The 26,625-nt window shown below is 39.3% G+C and overlaps 1 protein-coding gene across 12 annotated transcripts in view; it reads left to right on the top strand.

The window, feature by feature from the left end:
* The window catches only part of LOC119818468 (DNA repair protein RAD51 homolog 2-like), a 437,860-nt gene that overhangs the window by 53,207 nt on the left and 358,028 nt on the right, over nucleotides 1-26,625 (top strand). For 4 of the 12 annotated variants that reach the window (XR_005286124.1, XM_038335844.1, XM_038335846.1 and 1 more), the window contains exon 1: nucleotides 24,284-24,389. The exons of 7 other annotated variants lie outside the window; for them this stretch is intronic. Coding sequence is in view for 4 of the 5 variants with exons in the window: in XM_038335844.1 (XP_038191772.1) it covers nucleotides 24,345-24,389 (45 nt within the window). In the remaining variant the exon portion in view is untranslated. Of the gene's footprint in view, nucleotides 1-24,283; nucleotides 24,390-25,664; nucleotides 25,782-26,625 lie in introns of those variants that run through there. One more of the 12 variants, XM_038335847.1, reaches the window with a different exon arrangement.

The raw sequence follows: 26,625 nt of genomic DNA, 5'->3' as shown, positions 1-26,625 counted from the left end.
AAGTCTTGCAGGGCGGTGGTGGTGCACGCCTTTAATCCCAGTACACAGCAAGCAGAGGCAGGTGGATCTCTGTAAGTTTGAGGCCAGCCTGGTCTACATAGTGAGTTCCAGGACAGGCTCCAAAGTTTCAAAGAAACCCTGTCTTGAAAAACCAAAAAGAAAAAACAAAAAAGATCTTAAGTCTTTATTGTACCAAGCTATTTTTAGCTATTCTTTCTTCTTCTGTTATTTAGTAAATCATTAATGTTTTTGGTGTTTGTATATGTGTGATATGTTGTTTTATCATTGGCACAGTGGATGCACCTGGATCTACTGCTGTTTCAGCTACTTGACTGCAGCTCTGCCATTACTGCCTCTGCTGCTCCCAACAGAACCACCTCAGCCTGCAGCCAAATGTAGCTTTTAACTAAGTTTATATCACTCTATTTTACCAACAAAGACTGGGAGCCAGATACTGGGGTGAAAACCTGCTAACTCAGAGAGACCAAGAAGCAACCAGTTGACCTTTCTCCTTAGAGAGAGTCTCTTCTGCTGTCCCCAACCAAAAAAAAAAAAAAAAAAAAAAAGACTGCGAAACTCCAAGTACCTCCCTGCTCCTTCCTCTGCATTTCCATGTTCCAGACTTCCTTCTTCTCTCAATGGCTTCTTCCAGTTAACTAGTTGCTGGCTTCGCCTCCTGACTCAAGGTTTTATTTCATTAATGCAAATTCGGGGTTCACAGTGTGATCAAATATCCCTCAACTGTGGTGCATGACTGTGCATGTATCTCTGTGCATGATCATATGTGAAGATGTGTATGCACATGTTTTCTTTTGTGTATGGAGGCCTGAGGTGTCAGGAGTTGTTCTCAATTGCTGCCCACAATAAATTCTTTGACTGCTGATTGTCTGTAGACTATCTCAGTCTATTTGGTTATTTTTGCCTTTCTTACCTACTAACTCAGGTGTCTGCCTTCTTTTGCAACAACTGAGTAGTGACTGTTATAATTTGGCTTTATTTTTCTTCTTGTTTCTCAAATCCTGCCTAAAATAGCTAGTATGTTTTCTTTCAGATGTTGCTATTGCAATGTCACTGTTTTCCCAGTGGCTGGCCATAGTCAGCTGAATCAAGGTGCTTCGTTCTCACTGGAGCCTGTCCTTCTGCAGTGCTAGGAGAGGAACTGTCTATAGCTGTGACCTTTATGTGAGTTTTAAAAGAACTAAGAAAAAGTGACCTAAAAATATTAGTCACCTGCTCTACCACATGAATCAGTCTATGAGTCCTATAGGAATTGAGAGACAAAGATTTTTGAGACTTTAGGTCATCTGAGGTTGTTATTATTTAAGTCCTAAATTATTTATTCATGTCATTTTGGACCAAGTCGCTCCCTGTTTTTGTAACACAACTTAAAGTTTAGACTTATGGGCTTGGCTTTGTCAGTGTGGAAGTATTTCTTATGCTGGGAGACTCAGACCTTATGTATCCTTGCTTTCATATTATTAGGTTCTTTTCTGGCACTGTGAAAGTATGCCCTTGGAGCATTTTCTTCTGGACAGCTTCTGCTGTAAGACCTTGGTCTAAAGTCATATTGGATTAATTTAATCAGAAGTAGAGTTTGGCAGATTTATGGCATTTAAGTATTGTAAAATTTAGGTTTCATGCAAGGGATGGCCCAGCTTAAGCACAACTTATATATTAGTTTGTCAGCTATAAATAGAATAGTTCAGAAAGTGTTCATTCTGGGAGTGAATCGAGTTTTCTGTATGTTTAGTTGCTCAATTTCGCATGTATTTACATTTTGAATGCTCTCCTGTGTGAAAAATTATAGTTGTACAAAATAGGAAAAAATTCAGAAGCCCTGAGGTAATACGTTTAATTTTCTATGTCTTTCTAATAATAGAAAAAGTACACTGGAAGGTTGTGAACTTTAATTAATGGATTGTTTATTCTCTGCTGTTTCCTTTAATTAATTATCTGATTCTCTTTGGGACAGCTTATTTTTATTACCATGACATGTCTGCCTTACTTACCAATAATCAATTCCTATCTATTCGAAGTCTGTAAAGAGGACTATGTTTAAACATCAGATGAGGAATTTTTTTATTTAAACTTTATTTTTTTACATTCTTGAGAGAGGTGAATAAAAAGTTGTTTTTATACACATGAGTTCATTTCCTCCCTCCCATACTCATTCCAGTTTCTAAGGGCCTTCTGATTTATAGACTCTCAAAAATTTTTTCCCTTCCAATTTAAATTTAAGTAATTAGCCTCTTCCTAATTTGGAACTTCAGTATGAAAACAGTTGTGTTTGGTTTGGCATTAGACCTGGCATCTCACTGAGTGAGGTCATGAGGCTCAGGCTTCAACGATCACAGGAACAGGCCCTGAGCAGCATCCTTGGCACAAGGAGGAAGCAGAAAATAACTTTGCTACTAGGATTGAGTCTTCTTGGCATCTTTTAACTGTAGCTATGTTCTGGCTTTCCAATTCCACTTTAAGTAACTGGACTCCGAACCTGGGTTTGATGTGATTAAAAAGTTTATTTATAGGTTTAAGAATAGACACAATCTGCTAAGCGCTGTAAACGCTGTAAATTTTGTTGATTAAGTTGTATGTAGACAAATTTCTAGTGGGAAACAGTTCGCTTACACACGAAAGTAGTCTGGCCCTTTCTTCCCATTTTCCGTTAATTTCCTGCCAAGAATAATAAACATTTTCTTGCAAAGCATGGACACTAAAGGTTAGAAGCATTCAGTGTTTTATCGGTTACAATAGGCTGTCACGAAGCTTAGTAAACAAACAGTTGTCTGCGTACATACTTGGAAGAGCAGTTGGAGCCAATGGAGGTAATTTCCTGCAGACAGTATTCTAGCGAGTGTCACTTTGTGTATTGTAATGGGCATGATAAATGGATTAGCCTACATTTTCTTTATCAAAATAATGCAAGGAAGCTTGTGCTTTTAGTGTATAATAATAGGCTGAATAGAAGGAGGCAAAGAGAGAAAAGAGGAGAGATATTAATTTGGTATATAGCTTCTGATATATAAATTTTTCTATGAATGAATCTTCTAATTTAATCTTACATTATTCAATATCTCGTTATCATGGCTTCTTAGATAAATTATGAACTGGGGGTCACAGCATGTTCTTGTGGCATCTACAAGGTAAAAGTAGTTGTATATTTAAAAAATGCTCACAACAAATAAACAAAATCCAAGAGGAGTAAGCCAAAAAGACTACATAAAGGATGAGCCAGGCATGTTGGTGGTGCAAGCCTTTAATTCCTGCACTTGGGAGGCAGAGACAGGCAGGCTCAAGGCCAGCCTGGTCTACAGAGCTAGTTTTAGGACAGCAAGGGCTATACAGGGAAAATCTGTCTTGGAGAAAAACAAAACAAAACAAAACAACCTCCCCCAAATCAAAACAAAAACAAGAAAAAAATTAAAAACAAAATAAAATTAAAAGATTATAGAAGAAATCTTTAGAGACTAAATTATTTTTTGTTTACCCTTTAAAAAATTTCTTCCTCCCCCATTCTAACTCTGTCATACATTTTGTTTTTGTTTTTGGTCAAGGATAAATGCATAAATATATATTTGATAATGAAAGTGTAAAATCCAGTGTGAAGCTCCACAGATTCAGAATGCTGTTCTGAATGTAATGAAGTTAATTGAAATGTATAGATTTCGGCCCTGGTTATTTTCAATGTTTGATGTTTTTTCATTATAAAGTTTACAAAAATAAAATTAAAAAGAAATACTTGCTAATCTCTTTATTAGCAATAGTCACAAGTATGATTAATTATTAAAGAACATAAAATATGCCATCAATAAAGCAAAGTGAAAATATGTTTTCATAGTGTCAGTGTTGGGATGGCGTTTCTTGTTAGAGTTTTGTGTTTCTTATTTGTATGTGGCATATAGAATTGAGGTAATAATAGTACCCTTACAGGATTGGTAGCATTAAATCTTGACTTCTGCCTCATGCACGGAGAACGGTGTCTATTAACTAAGCTGTTGTAATGGCTCCTCTCCTCTTTCATACATACATGACCACGTACAAATAAGTTTAAAAAGCTTAAGAATTTCTTTCTGAAGTGGTCCAAATGATTAAGATGTAAGTATTATTTGACAACATTTTTGGGCTGACTTATGAAACTTTAATGATGAATTAATTTTGTGTTCTTTTATGAATGTCTTACAGTGATAATTTTACTTAATGGCTGTCCTTTCCTTTGTTGGTATTGAAATCAAACTGCTGGTTGTGAAGGTTAGTAATTGGAGGGATAGTTCAGTTTCCATTATTGTTAAAGTATTTCGTCAGGGACACAGTTTGTCCTCCCCTTTCCACACCAGTGTCAGTTGATGGATAAATGGAACTTTGTATGAATTATTGTTGGGAATATTTAAAAGCTTATTCATTTATTTCTATATTTTGGAGATTTATCCCTTTCTGAGAATGTTTTTTGGACTCTTCAATCTTTTTAAACTCTGTTCTATTTTAAGCACAGGCTAAAGTGACTTTCATATTACTACATTTATGACACATTTACACCTTACATTCTCATCTTTGTACATAACTCAATATAGCATGCACATCCGGGGAAACAGTATTCGTGTTATTTGTATGAACTCAAGTGAATCATCTAAAACGCTTTTAGAATATTTAAGTATTTACTTTTTTTTCCTTTGTTATGAATGCCTGGCCTTAGCTTAACTTGTTTCTTTTTTTTTCTCTCATTTTTTTTATTAAAGATTTCCATCTCCTCCCCTCCTCCTCCCACTTCCCTCCCCTCCCTTCCACCCATACCCCCACTCCCTCCCTCTCCAGGTCAAAGAGCCATCAGGGTTCCCTTCACTATGTTAAGTCCAAGGCCCTCCCAACTCCCCCTAAGTCCAGGAAGGTGAGCAACCAAGCTGACAAGGCTCACAGTGAGCCCGTCCATGCTGAAGAGTCCAAGCCCATCGCCGTTGTCCTTGGTTTCTCAGTCCTCCTCCACCGTCAGCCACATTCAGAGAGTCTGGTTTGGTCGCCTGTTCCATCAGTCCCATTCCAACTGGACTTGGTGGTCTCCCGTTAGTTCTGTCCCACTGTCTCAATGGGTGGACGCACCCTTCACGGTCCTGACTTCCTTGCTCATGATCTCCCTCCTTTTGCTCCTCATCAGGTCCTTGGGAGCTAGCTCAGTCCGATGCTCCAATGTGGGGCTCTGTCATTTTCTCCATCCAACGCCAGGTGAAGGTTTTATGGTGATATGCTGAGGAGAGGGAGCCATAAATGTCCAGATCCTATTGCCATACTCATGAATATCTTGCATGTCACCAAAGTATTTACTTTTTAATTAAAAAATTAAGGCTATACTATAAAAGCCATTTGTATTGGGGAAATGGAAAGAAATTCATATAATTAAAGCTTGCTAACTGAGACTCACACATTTTACTTTATTTGCTTTACTTTGGGTATCTAAATAGAGATCTGTGTCCTTTAAATGTGAGTGAGCCAGGCAGGAGTGAGGCTCATGCCTGAAATCCCAGCACTCAGGAGGGAGAGGCAGGCGTCTCCTGAGTTTAAGCATCATCTGGGCTACACACATAGTGAGTTTTCCTTTACAAAGTAAAGGAAAATGGCTTCTGATAGTGACTAGGATATGTCATTTAGAAGCCCGCAATTCATGCAAGAGTGAATTTCTTGGTAACAAGCACAGCTTCTGAGTGCTGGAAGCTGGAGGGGCATGCATTAAGAGGGCAAGTGTGGCAAGTGTGCACAAGCATGAACACACTCCTGAGATAACTGTAATTGATCTGAATGTAAGGAGTCACATCCACTGAGTTTTACATTTAACACTTGTGTTACACTTCAATTATAAGAATGAATAAGAGAAACAAACTTTAAAAAATAAAACAAAGAATGAGTATTTGTAGAAGGATATCTGTAATTTGGTGCTGAATTGACATTGCTCATTCATTTATTTGAAGGAATCAAATCTTAACCACTAGTCCTCCATGGACACTGCATTTTTTTTTTGAGAGAGATGTTGTGAGGGTTAGTTTTTATCAACTTGATACAAATGAGTCACCCGAGAGGAAAGAACCCAACTGAGGAAATGCCTCCATCAGGCTGGCATGTGGACATACTTATGTAGCATTTTCTTGATGGTTGATTGGTGTGGGGATAGGGTAGGCTACTGTGGGTGATGCCACACTTGTGGATGTGTCCTGGGTTGTGTAAGAAAACAAGTTAAGCAAGCTATGGAGAGCAAGACAGTAAGTAGCATTTTTCCGTGATCTTGCTTTAATTCCTGCCTCCATTTTTCCCACCTTGAGTTCCTGCCTTGGCTTCCCTCGGTGATAGATTGTGACCTGGTAGCTATAAGATCAGATAAACACTTTTCTTCCCAAGAGCTTTTGGTCAGTGTTTTATAACAACAACATGAACCAAACTAGGACAGATGGCGTGGCCAAGTAGTAAAGAGCAGGGACTCCAGGGAGCCTAACAGAGCTACGATCCAGATACTGACAGAGAGCTGGTCCGCTTTCTCCTTAACCTTAGACTTGTTTCTTATTCAGTCTCTTTAGTTGCTCTGCTTATCTGGTGAGTGACTGGATTTTCTTCTCGATAAAAACAGCCTGCATTCATGGTGTTATTGTTAAATATGCTTCAGTGTATGACATGCTCAGCATGTCACCAGCCCAGAATGTGAATTTTTGTTCACAAGTCTGTTTTCAGTCACCCGCTGTAAGGCAAAGATGAGTGAGTGTTTAGGAGATAGGCGAGGTATGGGGAGAACAAAGAGGTCTCCAATCACTGCAGCCTTGGTAGAGGGATGCGGTGTGATACGTGGCAGTGTTTGAAGAGGAATAAGAACTGTTTCTGTTTTCCTCTCCAGTGCTGGGATACATGCTGGGCCAGGTCCCAACTGCTGAGCTGCATCCCAGCCCCGAGTAGGGAGTTCTTTCTTAGCCTTAAACAATTATTTCACTTTTGTGTGATACCATTTATAATTCTAAAAATTCTTTATGTTCATAGACATTTTAAAACTCTTCAGTTTGATATATCCTCTTTTCACATCCTTGCATTGTCTTATGGTCTGGCAGTTCTCATTTTCTGTCTTAAGTCATTGTTTTTTGCCTGTCTTAGACATTTCTGTGTTTCTAACAGCTCCTTATTGCTGTTCTTTGAGAATACTTTATGGAGTGACTAAGTGATACGCCAGGCTGATGAAAACACTCAGATGTCAGCTTCTGCTGCCCTGTCTTTAAAGTTTAACTTATTCGTATTTCCTTTACATTATTTTAAATATTCATTCACCCATTTGTTCGTTCATTCATTCATTCATTCATTCATGTGGAAGGCACACACAGCGCCGCACATGTGTGGAGGCCAGAGGAGCTCCAGGAGTCTGTTCTCGCTTGGTACCACGTGGGCTCTAGGGATTGAAGACAGCTTGTCAGTGGCAAGAGCTCTTACCTGCTGAGCCATCTCCCCACCCCTACTCTTGAAACTGGCAGAAAAACAGTAGTGAAATAAACCAAATGCCAGCATAGCTCATTGTGTGAGTAACAGGGCAATTTCCTGGGTTACAGGGTGACAGGAAACCACAACGAATAGCATTTTCCACTTCCCAGAATTTGAGTACTTGACACAGACAGTTCAGGTCGTGGGCATTATGTCGCTGAGTATTTAGCTGGGAAGAGGTTGCAGCAGGACACTATTATACAGCGTTCCCATAGATAGAGACAACTGGTACGAATGCCCACCAGCAATATGAGAGGAGAGCAGAGGAGGGGAGGGGAGGGGAGGGGAGGGGAGGGGAAGGGAGGGGAGGGGAGGAGCATGAGAAACAAGTGGTGACTTTGTTCATTGTCTTTAGTGTCATGTATATAATTGTACATTTACAGAATTTCCCTTTTACTGGTGTCTGTATTCAACAATTAATTTAGGACAGTTTGAAAATGCCACAGTTAATAATCATGAACCCAGTACAGCTAACCACCTGCATCTCTATGTGACTCATGCTAGTGATTTCAGTACTAGCCATTCAGCTAAGGAAATCACCTACATATTGCATAAAGCACAAAGATATTCCAGATGGCATTATTAATAACACGCAAGAAACTGGAAGCAACCCAGTTATTTTAAGTGAATTGTGGTCAAATAAATTCATTGGAATGTTCCCTATAATTAAAAGTGACTTCTTTGAAATAACGACAGGAAAATGCCATAACTTTAAATGAAAACGAAAAGAATAAGAAAAGAATGTCAAATATCTGCTTCATATAGAATGGCAACATTTTATATAAACATGTTAATAGCAGAAGTAAATATTAGTGTTTAAAGATCGTTAGAACATGGCTTTGTTCTCTTTATTCTCATCTAAATTTCTAATAATTAGTGTTTCTCATATGTATAATGAAAAGTACTATCATTTTTTATCATAAAATGAAATTCTAATATCCCTAGATTTTTGCTGCATTTAAGAATATTATAAAAAATGCATATTTTAATTTTAGAAATTAATTATTTTAATCTAACAGCCAGGAAAATATATCCAAGTTGGGTTGGCTTTTTAATGTATTAATATCTAATTCCTTTCCATAGATTTTATAGCTATTATAGATTTCAAAATGGAGGATTTGGAATTTCTGTAGAAATGCTCCTTAACTTGTAAAAAAATCCATAAGTGCTATTTAAAAACTGTTGTAACTAAATAGTCAGTAACTTGAGAGAATTGAAGGTGTGTGGTTCTAAAACAGCCTGGGTCCTGTGAATTTCACATCCCTGTCTGATCTGTCGGTGGCTAACATTTTATTTGCATTTATAGCTTGTCTCAATTCATGAAGGAATTTCTCAGATCTTTTAAAATTATCTTCACATACAGATAATCTAATTTCACACACCTCTAGAAAATGGTTTTAACTATGCTCTCTCTCTTTTCTAGCCAATAGCAGGTTAATTTTGGCAGACAAGCTAAGCTTCTGTATAATTTTCCCCTAGAAGTCTTAAGATGTGATAAAACAAATCCCCGTAACACATGGCATGGAAGGAAATGCCATCTTGATGACTTCAAAGGCTCTAATTTAAACGTCAGAGCAAACCCCCATAAGCTTTTCTTCATCCCAAAGTTGTAATATCTCTTCCACTTTACTGACTTGCTGTGGACAGGTTTCAACAGGGATTTGGTTTTAAAAGTAATTCTTAGTATTTTTATAGAGAAGAAACAGGAGCATTCCACGGTCTCCTTATTCAGTAGTCTTCCCTCCTGGGAACTCCTGGTGCTTTTTCCCCACAGACAGTTATTAACTTTTAAGATCATTCAGCTTTCTGTTTGACTTGATTTTGATCTCCTCCTGAAACATGGTCATCTTCTTGAGAGACTTGTGTGTCAGGGGGACAGTACAAAAAGGACTTTGGACTTTATTTACTAACATGCAAGGAGATAAAGTTTGGTTTATCTTGTTACTAGCTGTGAGATCCTGGATAATTATTTGTGCCTTAGACACATCTCTGAAACTAAGATAATTTTCCCTAGCTTGTTGAATCACTGAGAGGCCTGTAGATAAAACAGGTACTAGTCCTGACATATAGTAAGTATTTTGTGAAGGGCTAGTTAGTTGTCAGTCTTTTGTTTGTAGTTGAGTGAATAATTGTTTGCGGGCAAGTTTTATTCCCAAAGTAGCCTTTGAACACACTTACACGGACACGGACACATGTACACATGCACAAACACTCTTACACATGCACACAATTATACACGCACACGTGCACTCTTCTACACACTGTCTTGATCAGAACAGTTTAGAGGGTTGGCTGCCACATTGTAAAGGAACCTTGCAAAGAAACTGGAAAGCAGTGAAGAGAGGTAAGAGAAAACGTGGCAGTGGACTTTTGGGCTTTGTAATGGTTGTCATGGTTCATACCATACTGAAGGCAAACAAGGAAAAAGTAAAAAATTGGTCATCTTTGGATTTGGTCATTTTGCTTATTTCTGCTAGCATGATTTTTATGATCATGTGTGTATGTGTGTGTGGTGCATGCATGTGTACATGTCTCTGGTGCACTTGTCTGTGGAGGCCAGAGGTTGATGTCAGCTGTCTTTTCCTGTCACCGTCAACTTTTTATTTATTTTTATTTTTTTATTTTTTTCGAGACAGGGTTTCCCTGTAGTTTCTAGAGCCTGTCCTGGAACTAGCTCTTGTAGACCAGGCTGGCCTCGAACTCAGAGATCCACCTGCCTCTGCCTCCCGAGTGCTGGGATTAAAGGCATGCGCCACCACCGCCCGGCAACTTTTTATTTTTTTAAGTGACAATCCCTCTCACTGAACCCAGAGCTTGCAGATTTGACTAGACCTAGATCAGCTGGCCAGGAAGCCCTTGTTGTCCTCCTAGCCCTGCCTCCCCAGTGCTGGGATTACAGTTGTGTACCGCTGCGTTTACAGCTTTTACGTGTGTGCTGGGGATCTGAACTCAGCTCCTCATGCTTGTGTGGCAAGCCTTTTACTGACTGATTCAACTCCCTAGCTTTAAGGAAAAACTAGTCAAGAAATACAGAGGACTAAAAAGAAGAAAAAAAAATACTGAAATTGAACTGTCCATTGTTAACATTTTTGGCGTGCATCTGTTGATCCTTAATATTCACAGTATGTCATTGGTACTGGAGATGGATTGTGGTGGTGGCTGCATGACCATGTAACTGTAATTCATGTCACCAAACTGTACTCCTAAGAGTGTTTAAAATAATATATTTTATGTATATATATATAATCAGAACCAGGCCGGGCACACAGCTCAGGGATAGATTGTCTCGCACCATACAAGACAAAACAAAACTATGGATTGTTTACAAAATGATACCTTACTCAGCATATTATCTTGTAATGTGCCTTTTGTGTTCAAAAATGAGAAGAGAAATAAAAGAAAAATTTTATTGCATGTAAATAAAAACAATCTGCAGCACGATTTTGTGGCCAGGTAATTAAACTTTGGATGGACCAATATTACTGAGGGGACGCTGGACAAATGAAAAGGAGTGCTAGTCCTGTCCTTTTAGTGTGGTTTACAGAGGGCTTTGTGATGCATGGAGAGGGACTGAGGACATAACCAGATGTGGCAGCAGAAACTTGCTGGGATCTTTAAATGGTGTCTGCTTGTTCAATCAGCTCTAAATAAACCTCTTTGTTCAGCAGAGGTCAATGTGGCAGTTTCTGTCACTTTAATTGTTTATTTTTTGTATTAAAGGGCTTTTTCTTTTTTTTCTCTCTCTTTTCTTCCTCCTCCTTCTCTTCTTTCTCCTCTTTCCTCCTCTTCCTCCTCTTCTTCTTTTCTTCTCCTCCTCTTCCTTTGCCTAATTTTCTTGGATTTCCAACTAAGTTCCTGTCAGGTTAGAAGAACCTGGTTGAAAGGGGAGCATACATGGGCATCACAGTCCGCGAAACAGTTGCTAGGCACAAGCGTCCATTGAGGCTAGCACAGACTTGGCACTGGAAAGCTACTTTCAAAACCGTCCTCCCTGAATTGAGGTCTGACTGTCCCCTGAGATACTCTTTCCCTCCAGCCACTCTGAGAGGATGCTTGCTGTTTTCTGTCATCTTAATTACTGCCATGGGCTCTTTATCTTCCCAAATCCTCCCTGCCACCTTTAGATGCCACTTCTTCCACACTGCTGTAAATGCTCTGTTTAAGGATGCCTTTGCAGCCCAGCTAGACAAGCAGTTACTTCTCTCCCACCCTCATTAACAGTTGACCTGTAACTCAGCAACTCAGTTCTCTCTACCTTCTGCCATCTTGCACCTCATTCTTCCCGTAACTCTTCTGATACCCTTTAATATCTTTTTAATTTCATTTTACATTCCAGCCACAGTTCTCCCCCACTCCTCCTCTCACTGCACCCTGCCTTCCCCCCCATCCCCAGTCCATTCCCCCATCCTAGTACAGACACTGAGAGCAACTATCAATAAATGGGACTTTCTGAAACTGAGAAGCTTCTGTAAGGCAAAGGACACGGTCAATAAGACAAAACGACAGCCTACTGAATGGGAAAAGATCTTCACCAACCCCACATCACATCGACAGAGGGCTGATCTTTTTGTTGTTGTTGTTGTTTAAAAACAAAACCACATCTTTGGTATCTTTTCCTTCTCTGGCACTTTCTTCTTTCTATCACTCCTCGGCCGCCTCTTTGTCTTGCATGCTTTAGTCTGAATGTGTGGGCACGTTTCCCTTTCTAACCATAGCTTCCATATCTTTCCAACATATGCATCTGCTCTTCAGCCTGAAGGGACCTTGTGATTTCTGCAGAACAAGTTCCTTGATAATCATCCTTGCCCTGCATTATAGTTCACAGGCAGCAACTCTAACTTCTCTCTTGCCAGATCTAACTCTTATGTCCTATTATCAGCTATATCTGTCTAGGAAGTTCCTATCAGCGGATGACACAGGTTTTTCTGCAGTTGTTCCTAAGCTGCTCAGTTCATTGAAGGAGACTATAGCATGAGATTCATGGTCTTGTATGTATATGAACACCCACTGTTGTTGGCTGCTTTTTACTTTTTGACTCTTTACTCTTTGTTCTTTGCCCTTTTGGGGGGACCTGCTCCCCAGCTCCCCAGTAAATCACAGAGTTTTATTCTTACTTATAAATGCCTGTAGCTTTGCTTATTTCTAGCCAGCTTTTCTTTTTTCTTTTTTTAATATTTATTTATTTATTTATTTATTTATTTATTTATTTATTTATTATGTATACAATATTCTGTCTGTGTGCATACCTGCAGGCCAGAAGAGGGCACCAGACCTCATTACAGATGGTTGCGAGCCACCATGTGGTTGCTGGGAATTGAACTCAGGACCTTTGGAAGAGCAGGCAATGCTCTTAACCGCTGAGCCATCTCTCCAGCCCCCCAGCTTTTCTTAAATTATCCTATCTTTTGCCTCTGGGCTTTTGTCTTTGTCTATTTTTGTATACTTTGCTTTACTTCTTTCTCTGTGGCTTGCTGTGTAGTTGGTTGTCTGGCCCCTGATGTCCTCCTCTCCTCCTTTTCTTGCTCCTCAATCTCTTATCTCTTTTCTTCTTCTATTTATTCTCTCTGGCTGCCAGCCCCTCCTGTCCTCTCTCCTGCCTTGCTATTGGTCATATAGCTCTTTTTTAGACCAATCAAGTGTTTTAGACAAGCAAAGTAACACAGTTTCACAGAGTTAAACAAATGCAACCTAAAAGAATGCATCACACCTTTGTATCATTAAAGAAATGTTCCACAGCATAAACAAATGTAACACATCTTAAAATAATGTTCTACAACAACCTACCTCATCTAGCCTTTCAGTGTTAATCAGCTATCTTTTTTCATTTATTAATAATTCTCTTTATTTCTCCATGACACGTTTCAGATGGACTTCCACCAGCCTCAGCTGTGTCTACTTTCTCACACAGACCCCTCCTGTAGCATCTTGTGTAAAACAGTTTTCCCTGGACACACAATCTTATTGCTCATTTCCTTTTCCCGAGATCATACAGGAAAATTATGTGTTTAATTATTCATTCTAGGTGTTTTTCAACAAAAAAAAAAATCATGGGAAAGGAGTCTTTCTCCTCCCTTCTTCCTTCCCTTTCACCCTACAAGTCTTCCCATGGGTATTTTTCTTTAATTCTGTCTCTCTCTGTCTGTCTCTCTCTGTCTGTCTCTCTCTCTGTCTCTCTGTGTCTGTCAGTCTTTCTCTCGTTTTGTTTTTTTTAGAAAGGGTTTTTCTGTATAACCATGGCTGTCCCAGAACTTGCTCTGTAGATTAGGCTGGACTCGAACTCAGAGATCAGTTTGCTTCTGCTTCCCAAGTTCTGAGATTAAAGGTATGTGCCACCATGCTCAGTTCCCACTTTGGTTTTAGTTTAAGGTCTGCTACTATGAAATATTTGGGTAAAGTATATGAGCTCTCTCAGCCTCAGCTTCCTTGTGCTTCAGATGAAGATATTAATGCCTGCATTGTGGGGATGTTGTGAGAATATTAAAAGTGATAAAATAGATTCTGAGAGATGGCTCAGTGGTTAAGAGCACTAGCTGCTCTTCCAGAGGACTCAGATTCGGTTTCCAGCAACTGCGTGGCAGCCCACATCTATCTGTAACTATAGTTTCAGGATATCTGAAGGTAACAGACATGCAAATGATGCATAGATACATATGTGCAGACAAAACAAAATAAAACTTTTCAGAAAAGTGTAAAAAGCGATAATACACATGAAAACAGTAACTCTGTGTCTGGCTTGTTGGTAGGTCTTGTGTTATGATCACCCTTCTTTCTTTGTGACCCCACCTGATTCTTTCACACTAAGAAAATTCATCCTTCAATTGGAGACTTAACTTAGCACAGCTACCCTGAGCTCTTTATGTCCTACTCATTTTGGAGTCCACTTCTGTCTGGCTTTGGAGCATTCCAAAATCTATCCTTAACCTCATTGCTTCTCCAGCCTCCCCCTCTAAACCTGTTCTGCCTCCCATGACCTCCGTGGGTTCAGAAGCTTGTGTCTTTTTTTTTCTTTTGGCCTCCCTACATTCTATTTTCAAGCAAACTTCTGATAATGTGATCTTCAGATCGTTCCTAACATTTTCTCTTCCTCTTCTTGGAATGCCATTGTTCCAGTTCAAGGCCCTATCACCTCCACAGCAGTGTGGCAGTAGCCTGCTACTCTTCATCCCTTTGCTATACTTTTGGAATATTCTATACAGCATTCTCCAAAATGAAAAGCTGACTTGTTTTGGTTGGTTCTCCTTGTTAAATAATCAAGGGACTTCTTTCTGTTCTAAAGGAGAACATCTTAACTAGGCCCTACTCACCTCTTAGCTGTCTTCCTATTGCCCTGTCCGTGCCTGTGTTCATTGGGTTTAAGTTCTTCTCTTTCCCTCCAGCTGTTGGTTGACTATTAGCTGTCTACATGATGCCCTGTGCATCATCACTGTCCATGTGTTTTGATCCTTACCTGGCTTCCGGTGTCAACCTAAACTTTATTTTCTCAAGTGACTTTCTGATAGGCTGCTGTCTCATGGCTAACCCATATCGCCTCATCACCACAGCACTGTAGATTGTTTCTTGTCTCTTCCCAAGATCCCGGAGAGCAGGAACCAGTGTATCACCTCTGTTCTCCAGCATGGGCTCTGGCTTTCGAGTAAGACACATGGTTAGATGTTGACAGAGTCTCCAGTCAGGAGAAGTCTACCTTATATAGTAGCACATGTTAAGATTTAGAGCTACGTATGGTATTCCTGCATTTAGTTTTTAATATTTCTTTATGTGTTAGTGCAGGAAAAATAATGATTCTTCTTTTCAACACATGCCCTTATTTTCCTATTTTCACATGTTCCCTCGCTTTAAATGTTTGTTTCCATTCTGAATACAGGCACTGATGCCCATTTGGATGCTTTTGAGAGTAAAATGCTTTTTAACATTAATGTTTCGGCCAGCTTTTAGTCACCTTACTATATTTGGATGTCATCCACATGGGTAATTTTGTGAAAATTTTCAATTAAGACATTGAATTTCTATCATGCAGTCTTCAGCACACCTTCAAAGAGAATGAAACCCACTAAGCTGTCAGATTCTCCAAGAACCTGAGTAGAAAGCACTGAGAGGCCAGATAGCTGTGGCTTACTCTGGTTTGGCCACCTCACTGGCTTTCCTACAAGCCCTTTTCCTCGTGGGGATGGGTCAAGGGCGAACCTGCTGATGGGTTCGCCGTCATTTCTTCCTGTTCACCACTGTGAATAGGACTAGGTTATGGGGCAGACTCACCCCTGACAGGGTAAAGCTCTGGCATGAGGTGAGCAATATACACTGTTTTTCTTGTCTGCTTTGAATTGCTCTTGATCAACTGCAGTTTTAAAATATCAATGGAAAGTTTGAGAAATAAATGAATCATAGATTTTTTTAAAGGTTAATTTTTTTTTATTTATGTGTCTGTATCTGTGTGAGTGTATGCCACAGGTGTGCAGGTATTAGGGGATAATGTTAGGTCCCTGGATCTGGAACGGTTGTGAGCCACCCAGTGTGGGTGCTGAGAAGGAAACACAGGTCCTCTGGAAAAGCAGTAAGCCCTTTAAACTGTGGGCCATCTCTCTGCTCTCTATAATAAGTTTTTAATAACACTTATAGTATTACTGCCATTGTTCTATTTACTTGTTGATTCTTAATCTCTCATTGTGCCTCGTCTATAAATTAAAGATCGTGGTAAGTATGGTGTATAGGAAAGAACAGTTTATTACTATTCTTAAGTAGCATCCTAAAATCATCCTTCATGGGTGGGAAAAGGGATTAATGTAATTTAGATGAGAAGCATTTTCTTAGGTCTGGTGTGGGGTGGCACATTCCAGGGTTTCTAGAAGTTCAAGGCTAGCCTTATCTATACAGTGAGTGCCAAGCTAGTCAGAGTTACACAGCAAGAAAGACCCTGTCTCAAAAAAATATAAAAAAAGCATTTTCTTTATTTTTGAAAAAGGATAGTTATTACTGATTATATTGCCTCTTAAAACTCTTTTGCTTTATTTATTTTTAAGTTTGAGGTACAAAGGAATTACTCTATATTAGTTTTCCTTTATATTTATTTATTTTTTGGTGTGATCGCTAATATTTAAGTATTTGGTACTGTAGTTTACTGGAGACTTTGTATACTTCTTGCTGTACTTTGAATTAAAATATTAGAAATGCCTCTAGTCTCAAAACTCCTGAAGGGAAGGACCTGTTAGCATTCTTATTAACCCAAAGATTAAGTATTTTTTTGTTTTGTTTTTTAAATTTACTTTTATTTATTTACTTTTCTTTCCTGAGAAGGGGGCTTGTTGTGTAGCACAGACTGACTTCGCTTCGGCCTCAGGATTCTCTTGTCTCATTCTCCTGAGTTCCAGAATTGCAGGCCTGTGCCACCATGCCTGGTCAGTAAGGATTGTTTACCTACAAGAATACTAAGTGTTTATATAAGCCCATTTGATTCTGAATTAACATGAAAGAGATAAGTAATGGAAATAATGTGTTATGTGTAGTTTTATGATAAAGATACAAGTTTTAGTCCAAATGATAAGTCTTCCTTAAAGTCCTCCAGGAGGAGCTCCCCAATCTCAGTCCTCCAGGAGGAGCTCCCCAATGCCAGTCCTCCAGGAGGAGTTCCCAATGCCAGTCCTCCAGGAAGAGCTCCCCAGTGCCAATCCTCTAGTGGGAAAGGACACACCATGCTGTTTCCTCACACTCTTCTCTGGTAATGCTCTATATCCAAGAACCTAGAGGCCTCAGAGCCTCAACAGAGTGGAGATCTTAAAGACCAAAAAGACAAGGGGAAAAAGCCAAAACAAAGTAAAATCAAACAAAGTCCACAAAAATACCACCAATTCATTTTGTGTTGATCAACTACACAGACCTGTGAAGGTTCAGGCCAGACAGGAATCCAGCACTGAGAAAGGGAGGTGGGCACAACACACCTCCCCTCACCACGATGCTAACAGCAATTGGTATCTGTCCTATCTATATATTCAAAAACCCACCAGAATATTACTAACTGGAAAGCTAATGGTTTTCAAAATGAACGTACCCGAGTTCCACTCTTGAATGAGATATAAATATAAAAACCTCGCATGATTCTTCTTCTCTTGGTGACTACTAATATGTAAGAAGAGGCTTTCCTTATAATTATTCTACAACGTTAACGTTCCAGGACAGGATCCTAGCTGTCCTGTTTCTGTGAGAAAAGTATTATCCCCAGTTCACCAGGGAGTAGGAAGCAAGCAGCACATTTCCCCCATCTCCCCACTTCCTGTCAGTGCTGCCCCCTTGTCATGCAGTAGCTTATTAAGTATCTGGCATTTAAGATGTGTGGAGTATTGTAACTTAAACTTTAGGGAATGTAAGAGCTAAGCTGTTGCCATCATTATACCTTCATAGTTAAAAATGGAAATTATATGAATTACAGACCCGAGAGTCTTTAGAGAGAAGATCCAACGGAAAACACTGCACCAGCCCTTAATAACTTAAATGCAAATACTGGCATATGTCCAGAAGCTAAGTTTCAATTAAGTGTAATTGTTCCATCTTACAAAGTCTTGTTCCCACCAAGAAATCTTGGCAGACATAGTGATGACTTCTCATGAAAGAGGCAGGAGGGGGCTGTAGAGAGGCCTGATGGATTCTTAATAGTAACTTTCTAATTCTTCTTCTAAAGTATGGAGCTGGGTCTAGGAATCAAGCAGCCTGATTTTCCTCTGGTTTTCTAATCACGAGTCTAGTTTCTTTGCTTGTCTCCTACTTGCTCAGAAGTTGTAATTTGTAGCGAGGGCTTAAGTGGATGTTATAGAAAGTGGAAATGAGATACAATCTAGATGGCTGTTTGTGGGTTTAGTTTCAAAGACCATATTTGTCTCGAAAATAAGCAAGTAGGGTCAACAGGCATTTTCCTGTGAGTAGATTCTGTTCCTGGCATTTCCCCTTGGCCACCACTGGTGTCCCCATAATCTCGCAAAGCTCCCCTGCTTTGTGTCAGAATGCCCCACCAGTAGATCAAAGCTTTCATGTGTGCCTCACATTGTTATGGTACCATGTGACTCTATTTTTAAAGCAAGTGCAGACCAGGTAAATCTTCTCACTGGGATCATACAGGGAGGCAAATGTAGCGGCAGAAACAGGCTGCTTAGTCACCCTGGCCCTTAGGCTTCAGGGCAGGAGACTGGCCTTCCTCTGACGAGGCCTTTGGCATGGAACATGTGTGAAAGGGTCCCCGCCCTAGTGCCAGGGACTGTAAAGGACTGAGGACAGCACTAGCGCCTCATTGCAGCAGCGCTGAGCTGAGCTTCGGGTACGGAGAGATTTTAGTTTTTTTGCGAGTTCTGACTTTTTGTTTGACTTGGGATTTTTTCCTCAGGTTACCACTGATGAAAATTTGGGGAAGTTTGATTTTTTTTCAATTCAGATTTCATGTGTGGAAGCCAGACTTTTAAAACAATACATATTCCAAAACTAGGCCACAATGTAAGAGAATTGTAAGACTATTTTTAAAAAAAATCATAATTTTGAGAATTTCTTACATGAATACTATATAAAATGTCACCCTTTCTCTCCCTCCCCATCCTAAAATCCTATATTTTAAAGTGAATTTTCATTAATCTTCCAATTTAGCAACTTACTCCTTATATAAAGTCTGAATTTTATTGGAAAAATAGATTAAATTTAAGTTAATTCATTAATCTATGTTGCTGTAGTTTACAATCTTTATAAATGCTGTTTGCCTTGTAGTATTTTGTCATAAAATAGTTTTCAACTATATTTTCTATTCAAATATCACTCAATTTTGTTTTAATGTTTCAGTTGTTTTACTTTTTTTAAATGATTTTTTTTTTTTTTTTTTTTTAGTATCCATAATATTTATTCGGAATTCTTAGTTCAAAGAGAAACTGCTTTTCTTTCCTTTTATTCTTTTTAAAGACTATTTCTCAAATTAATTCTATGCTTAAACCAGGGTTATAATTGAAAAGGAAACATGAAGCCGGTCACCTGCCTTTGTTCTGTGAAGCCCCGAGGAGCACCATGTCCTATGGGAGTCTTAAGCATGTGGTGTCTGTGCTCTCTCCCAACCCCAGCACCTTCAGGCTGGGACTGCCTCGCGCTCTGTTTACCCCTGTTTAGTTTTTCCACGTTTGTTTTGCAGTGGAATAGCACTTGACAGCTATAAATATTTCCATATGCTCCTTCTTGTAGAGACAAACATTTTCTTCAGCTTTGAAGACTTAGTTTTGAAATACACAACTCCAACAGTCTTTATAGAAGGTTTTGCAAAGTCCTCACATAGGCATGCCCTTCGAGAAATGGAAGGTGGTTGACTTTCCACCCTTGTAATATAAACTAGGTAATTGAACTTTTCCAGGGCACTAGGAGTGCCTTAATAGATTTCTTGTTTTTCAAAGATTTGCCAAAGCAGTGCAGACCCATGTTTGAAAGTCTTTAAAAGGACTAGTTAACATCATAAATGACTATTTTATGCAATATAAATTCTTTAATTCACTGAGTGATTTACTTTGGCTAAAAGGATTAGGGAAATAGCTTTGGATTTGCTTGTAATTTCCTCTTTTATCTTTTACAAATTAAAAAGTTGGTATTGTATATAATGATGCCATTGAAAGCACAATTTGTAAATCGTCTTAGAGAAAACATCTTTATGATGTGTTTTAAGTAACTGCTTCTTTAATTTTTGTTCTCTTAGCAAATAAAAACTTTCTGAGAAATTTTATTTGTTAAAATCAATGTAAATATCATTATTCATAGCCTGATGTCCCCACTGCCTAGACCAGTGTGTTTTCCTCATGTGATACTTTAATCCCAATGTGGGTATTATCTGATTTTTAGCCTGAAGGTAGACATGTTTCATAAGTTTTCCAGTTAACTATAAACTCAGATACATAAAACATGAATACCTATAGATTTATTTTTGTTTTTATTCTCATCTCGTTAGCATATGAAATTTATCAGATTTAGTCAAGAGATCTTTGATTTTAAGGCGTCAGAATTGGCATGTAAATCTGGTATGTGGAATGTGGTTCACAGCCAATGTACATCCAGACCATCTCTGGAAGCTAATGATTAAACTGTCAGAATTTGCGTATGCTGTTGATCATTAAATTAAAGTATAAAACTTACTACTAAATAAATCACTTTAAATAGTACTCAAAATCAATATTTTGTAATTATCTTACCACATTTTATTCTTATCTGTTCATTTAAAGTCATTTGTGTCTCCTGTGGGGCAGATCACTGGAAACCCTGTGTGGTGTTTACAGCTCTGATTTTCTATGTAGCTTCATACTCACTGGCATGTTTGCGTTTCAGTTCAACCTTGGTAAAAGTCATTACATTGTGGAAATCAACAGGCACAACAAATCAGGGTTTGTTAGTCTTGTTAGTTCAGACTTCAGACTGAGGGGGAAATGTTAATAATGTGTACTAAACTTAGAAGAATATTTCTGTGTAGCAGTGTCTTACGAACATCACAAAAATTGAGACAATTGTGTCTCAGTGTTTTAAAGCTATTTTCTAGACATGAGCAATGTGGCCATTTTATGAACAATTGAATGAATGAAGTTCTGGCACACATTTGTTCTCATTTTCTCTATCAGCCACATAGAAAAGAGCTATATTAAGCATGTGTTGTTTCTGGCACTTCAGATATCAGATGCCAAAGGCGTCAGGATACTGTGTAGTTTCTTCTGAGAACAATGCTCCTTAAAACATGATGCCTCCTTTTGAAGTCTTATATGGCCCCAGATTTCCTCTTTGCTCTAAAGATTGCTATTAAAGGGTAGAATGTTTATATAATACGGTCACTCATCTACATAGAATGGTATTATAAAACTTTTGTGGGAAAAGAGAAACATCATAATATTGAGTGTAAGAAACCATACCTTTCCTTGGGAGAGTAATTCTGTTGTTTATCTCATTTGGGGGAGGTAGTTTAGATTAAATGTTAGAGGGGAAATAGTTATATCTAACCAATTTTCTTTTCCTTAGCCTTATGGCTTGACAGTAGAGCTGTGCAGTGCATGAGTAAGGATGACTGAAATGTGCTTTCGGGGAGTTGAGGGATCAGAAGCCCAGCCCCACAATGCATCCTCTTGGCTTGTTGGTAATGAAAGCCTGGAGTCCCCTCTACTTGCCCTGAATCAGAATCTGGGGTTTAATGAGTTTTCTCAGCTGATTCTCCCACATATTAAAAGCTGAGGGTCCCTGATACCTGGGTGTTGTGCCTCCGTAACAGGTGGATCCTGATCCCCAACTTGCCATACCTTTACTCTCTGCACTATTATTTCCTTTGTTCTATATTTTTCCAAGTTACAACTATTTTTAAAAAAATAATATTGATGGGATGTTAGGAGATAATATTCCAAGTAGTTTTGATAATTTCTCCCCTCTAATGTCGTCTTTTGTCCATTTTCTGTAATTGGGGTACCAAGATGAGGCCTAGAGGTCATCACTTTATCTTCTCTCTGCTGTTTTCTTCCCTAGAATCCAAAGTGTGTGCCCTTGGTATAGCCTAGTTATTCTTTCTTTGCCTTCTCTAAACATTGACCCTGGGAATTGTTTGAAGACCAAGTGCTAATTCTTGGTTATTCTTGGAAGGTTTTTTTTTTCAGCTTAGATTATTAGCATTATTATTTTGAATGCTGGGGATTGAATACAAGGCCTTGTTCAGGTAGGTAAGTACTCTACCACTGAGCAAACCGCAACTATCTTGGGAAGGTTTTGATAGTATGTATGTATGTCATCTGCCTTGGTCTTGTTCTCTGGCACTAAGCTCGCGAAGATGTGGCTATCTGTGCATCCCTGAGGCCTGCTTTCCTTTTACCATGCATCCTTTTGCCTTTTGCTTTCTTTGCTTCTCTCATAATTGCATGTTTTCTATAATCAGCAAGCTTGGGAGACCTTGTAAATGTAGTCTTCTCGAAATGGTCAGAGTTTGAGGAATTTGATGTTAGAAACCCATAACGGTAATCTCCTGGAAGCAGTCATTGTGCTGGCAATTTGAAGACTGAGTGTCTGTGATGGATGTAAGTGGCTGCTGATTCTAAAGTGTTCCAGTACATCATGAGGATCCTATCAGTGTATTGTCCTTTCCTTTGGGTCCTATATCCACAGAGTTTGTAAACTGTACCAGAGGCTTGTACAGTTCGAGGCCCTTTTTCCTGCTGGTTATTTACTTGTTTGTTCTACCTTAGAAATGGTTAGTTATTTGGGAATGGAAATCCTACCTGAGACTGGGGCTTACTTTCTTGGTCAATGGTGGCCAGACATATAGTATATATAGCACATAGTGGTCATATCTATTGTATTTCATGTTTTAAAGTTTGACTGGGAATAAAAGGGAGTTAACTCATTCGAATTAAAGAAAGTACTGAAAGAAAACTTGTATTCTTTGTCAGAACAGTGGGGGAGAAGCCCCTCTATTATTCATTACGTTTTGTAAAGCAAGAAACAAAGAAGTATGGTTGTTCTTCCACAGTCATTTCCGACTCGAGAGGTTTGTTTATTAGCCAACTCCAGACAAACCCCTCTCCTAAGCCCAGACTTCTTTTAATGGTCTTCAATTTTGCAATCATTTAGGAGTGAGTTTTTTCCTTTCTGCCACATTTTTTAGTACACACCCTCTTGCCTCCTTTTGCCATACTTTTGTTTCCTTGAGAAAGGAGAGTCCCCTTGAGAGCATAGAATAAACATTTCTTTGTGAAGTGTGACTTATTTATGCTTCAGGGGTTGTCAATGTATACACAATAGAGAAGGTGATGGAGGCTTCTAGGCATGCCAAGTCAGCACTTTGTGCATGTTGGGGCCAAAGCTAGCTTTAAGAAGGCTGAAAAAATTTTAACAAGTCCGAACATTTTTACAATTTCCATATTTATCAAACATGTCAGGGAATGGAATCGTAAAGCCTTCCAGGGATTAACTGACTGCAGGACTTGAATGGCTTTGTTAAGGTGGAGGAAGCTGCTACCTTCTCAGGACCAATGGTTTGCTCTAATAACCTCAGGAGTGAGAATGTAGGTGAGCCCTGCCAGATGAGAGGTAATCCTAAGGCTAAAATGCTCTTTGAATGGGAAAAAAAAAATCTTTCAGCAAACTGTGTGACTCTTTCTGACAGAGCTCAGCAGACTGACGTTTGTTTACCCAAAGCTTCAGTTTTATTAAGTCTCTGGTTGGGGGTTCTTGACCTTTGACACGGACTATGATGTGAGTAAAAGGAACCACGAGACATGCAGATGTTCCCAAACACAGGTGGCCATTGGTTTTTAGAACTTGGCGAAACATGCCAGGGTTCTTATTTGTTTTCAGATGTTTGGGTTTGGCAGACTCTTGTTTGCATTTTGCCAAGCACTTTCCTTTGAATTTTAATTCAGGAATATCTTGGGTGGAATTTAATTGGTGATTCATTTGCATGAAGCCAGAATGCTGCCTTCAGAAGAATGTGTGATGACTAAGAAATATTAGAAGCTTTAAGAACAGTTTTTGATGCCCCTCTTTCTAAGATTGGGAGAGTCAGTCCTCAAATATTTCCTTTTTTTTTTTTTCTATAAGATTGGAAGTTAGAACCTTTAGCCAAGGAATAGTTTCCAAATCTATGTGGATATCTTCACAAAGCAAACCAGACTTTACGTCCCTAGCGTGGCCTGTGAACCTTTAGAAAAATTGCAGGATTGATCTGCAACCCTGTGCCAATAGTTAATTTTTAAATTCCTGTTTCAAAAGGTGTTCAATAGCTAGATTGGGAGAGCAACCCCCTTCTAGGGAGAAAAAAAAAAAAAAAAAGAAAGACAAAATCCAAAGTCATCATAAACGTTTGTGACACCAAAGCCCACTTGCTGGAGATGACAGAAGCCCGACAACACTGGAGTTACATAAAGTGCCACAAGGTGACTTTTCCATTATGGTTGGTAGGAAAAGGAGAAGCGTGCTTTAACTTTATGAGTGAGGATTAAGCCATAAGCTTTTAAAAGACAGAAAATAAGGTGTGGTGGAATACGGCACCCACCTTGTGACTGCCTCTCAGGCTGCAGGGGAGCGTGGCGATAAAGCAGGTTTCTTCTTGTCCACCACCAGCTTCCTATCATTGGTAACCCCAGATGAAGCAGCAGGGGCAGCTCCAGTGACTGGGACAGTCTCTGAGGGCACAGTGCAGACAGTTCTCCAGCAGAAGGAAGTATTGGGAAACTGTGACTCTGAATTGTTCCGCCACACCAAAGCATGCTAGACTTTTTTCCTTCTCTCAGTGAGTTATAAGCCTCTCTGGGTCAGTCTTGGTGATTTTCTTCTTCGTAATAGTCAATGTGTTCTAAATAGCTTAAAGTGACCCAAAGGCAGAGTCTGTTTTTAAGTCCTTGATCTTATCTCAGCACTGATTTAGCCAGAGAGCCACACTAGTTTAGGTCTAAGGTGTTCTTTACATGCATGTGTATTTAATTTTGGAGCTCAAAAAAAAAAATCCATGTTTTTCTTTTAAAAAAGTTGTTCTGGTTATATTAAAACAGACAATTCATTAAATAATGATGATCCCCCCTCCCTTCACTTTCTTCCCTTAACCTGTGACTTCTTCCTTCCATCTCGCCTTCCTTCCCTTTCCTATTAATTATAACTTAATGAGGGCATATCAGTCACTAATGGGAACACTTGCGTTTTTTTTTTTTTTTTTTTTTTTTTTACATATTCACTGTAATCTGTTGCAGTGGGTGCAGCTTGGTGAGGCTGAAAGGCAAGGGCGGACCTTTGAGTCACATTTTAAAATGCTGGAACAGGTTGTTAACACTGTGAAGGAGAACCTTACTTAGGCTTAGGCTCCGGGAAGAGAAGCTCAGCGGCATTTCCAGTGTAGCTTTCGTCCTGCACTTCTCATCTGCCACAGGGCCTTTTGCATAGGGGGGCTTGAGTGAGTCATTCCTGTGTTCAGTTCAGTTACATTTTGAGTGCGGAAGGCAGGGGATTTAGTTCTGCACCTTCAATATATAACTCAGAATTGAATGCTACTCTATGCCATAATCTGTTACCTTTGTAGGAGATTAAAAACTAATGAGGATTGTGTAAGTCAGGAGCAATTCAATTTAGTTTTTACATGTTGACTTGTACATTTTGAAGTAGGGCCTGCTCATGAGTAACATTTGAAAATGCATTAGCTTTGTATTGCTGTTCTACAGTGCATACTAGTGACTTGGAGACAAGTCTTGTGTCACATGGACTTGGAAAAGCAAGAGCAAGACAGATAAACCCTCGGGGGGTGATGATCTGGTACCTTCATACCACTTAGAAAAATGGTGAGTTTAAGGAATATATGAACGTTTTCTTTCCTGAGGCTCAGAAGCACACTCTCCTGTGTCCTTGGCGATGCCTCTGTGCAGGCTTCACCAGCTCCTGTGGTAACTCCTGTGGAAGTTGCAGCTCCCCCATCTCATCATGAAGCAGAAGATTCTGGGGAAAAGGCCAGGTTATCTTGTTACCTTTTAGAGCATCGCCTTAAAACTGTTTAAGAACATCGGTACCTGTGGTTTGCAGTCTAAGGATGGTACTGTTGCTACCTCTCAGTGAATCAGACCTACACACATTCCGTGGCTTTCAGTTTTGAAATGGGCCTAAGTATTGAGAGTTCTCAGTGAATTTGGTGACGTGGTGCCGAGGCCTGGTATAAGCACAGTATTTATACTGCGTGTGTTGCAACTTTTTGAGGGAAAAAAATTAAGGATAATAGTGTTATCCTTTCTGTGCCTCTTTCTTTTTTCTGTCTCTGTTTCTCTTTGTCTCTGTCTCGCCTCTCTCTGCATCTATTTGTGTGATATTTAAAATTCCCTGTTTATTCAAAATATTAAAAGACATTTCCCATCACATGCTCAGTATAGATTATATTATAATATGCATGACATAAATCAAGGCTCTTCATAGAATTAAGCCTAAAGTCTGTTTGTGTGTGTGTACAGTTTAAATGACCATTGTAAGACCCTAAAGAATAGCAATTAGATAACCTTTGAAGAAGTAGAGGAACCATGCATTACAGAAGGAAAGTAAGATTCATGAGAGCAGTTGTAGCCTCATCCTCGAGGGAGCCAAGGCTTCAAATAGAGAAGGTTCTGTCGGTCTCTACTTGCCAGGGCAGGAAATCCCCTC

This window comes from Arvicola amphibius, chromosome 7 (genome assembly GCF_903992535.2).
Source record: "Arvicola amphibius chromosome 7, mArvAmp1.2, whole genome shotgun sequence".
Classification (NCBI taxonomy): Eukaryota; Metazoa; Chordata; class Mammalia; order Rodentia; family Cricetidae; genus Arvicola; species Arvicola amphibius.
Note: the sequence above shows the minus strand (reverse complement) of the source record. Positions and strands in the feature narration are given on the sequence as shown.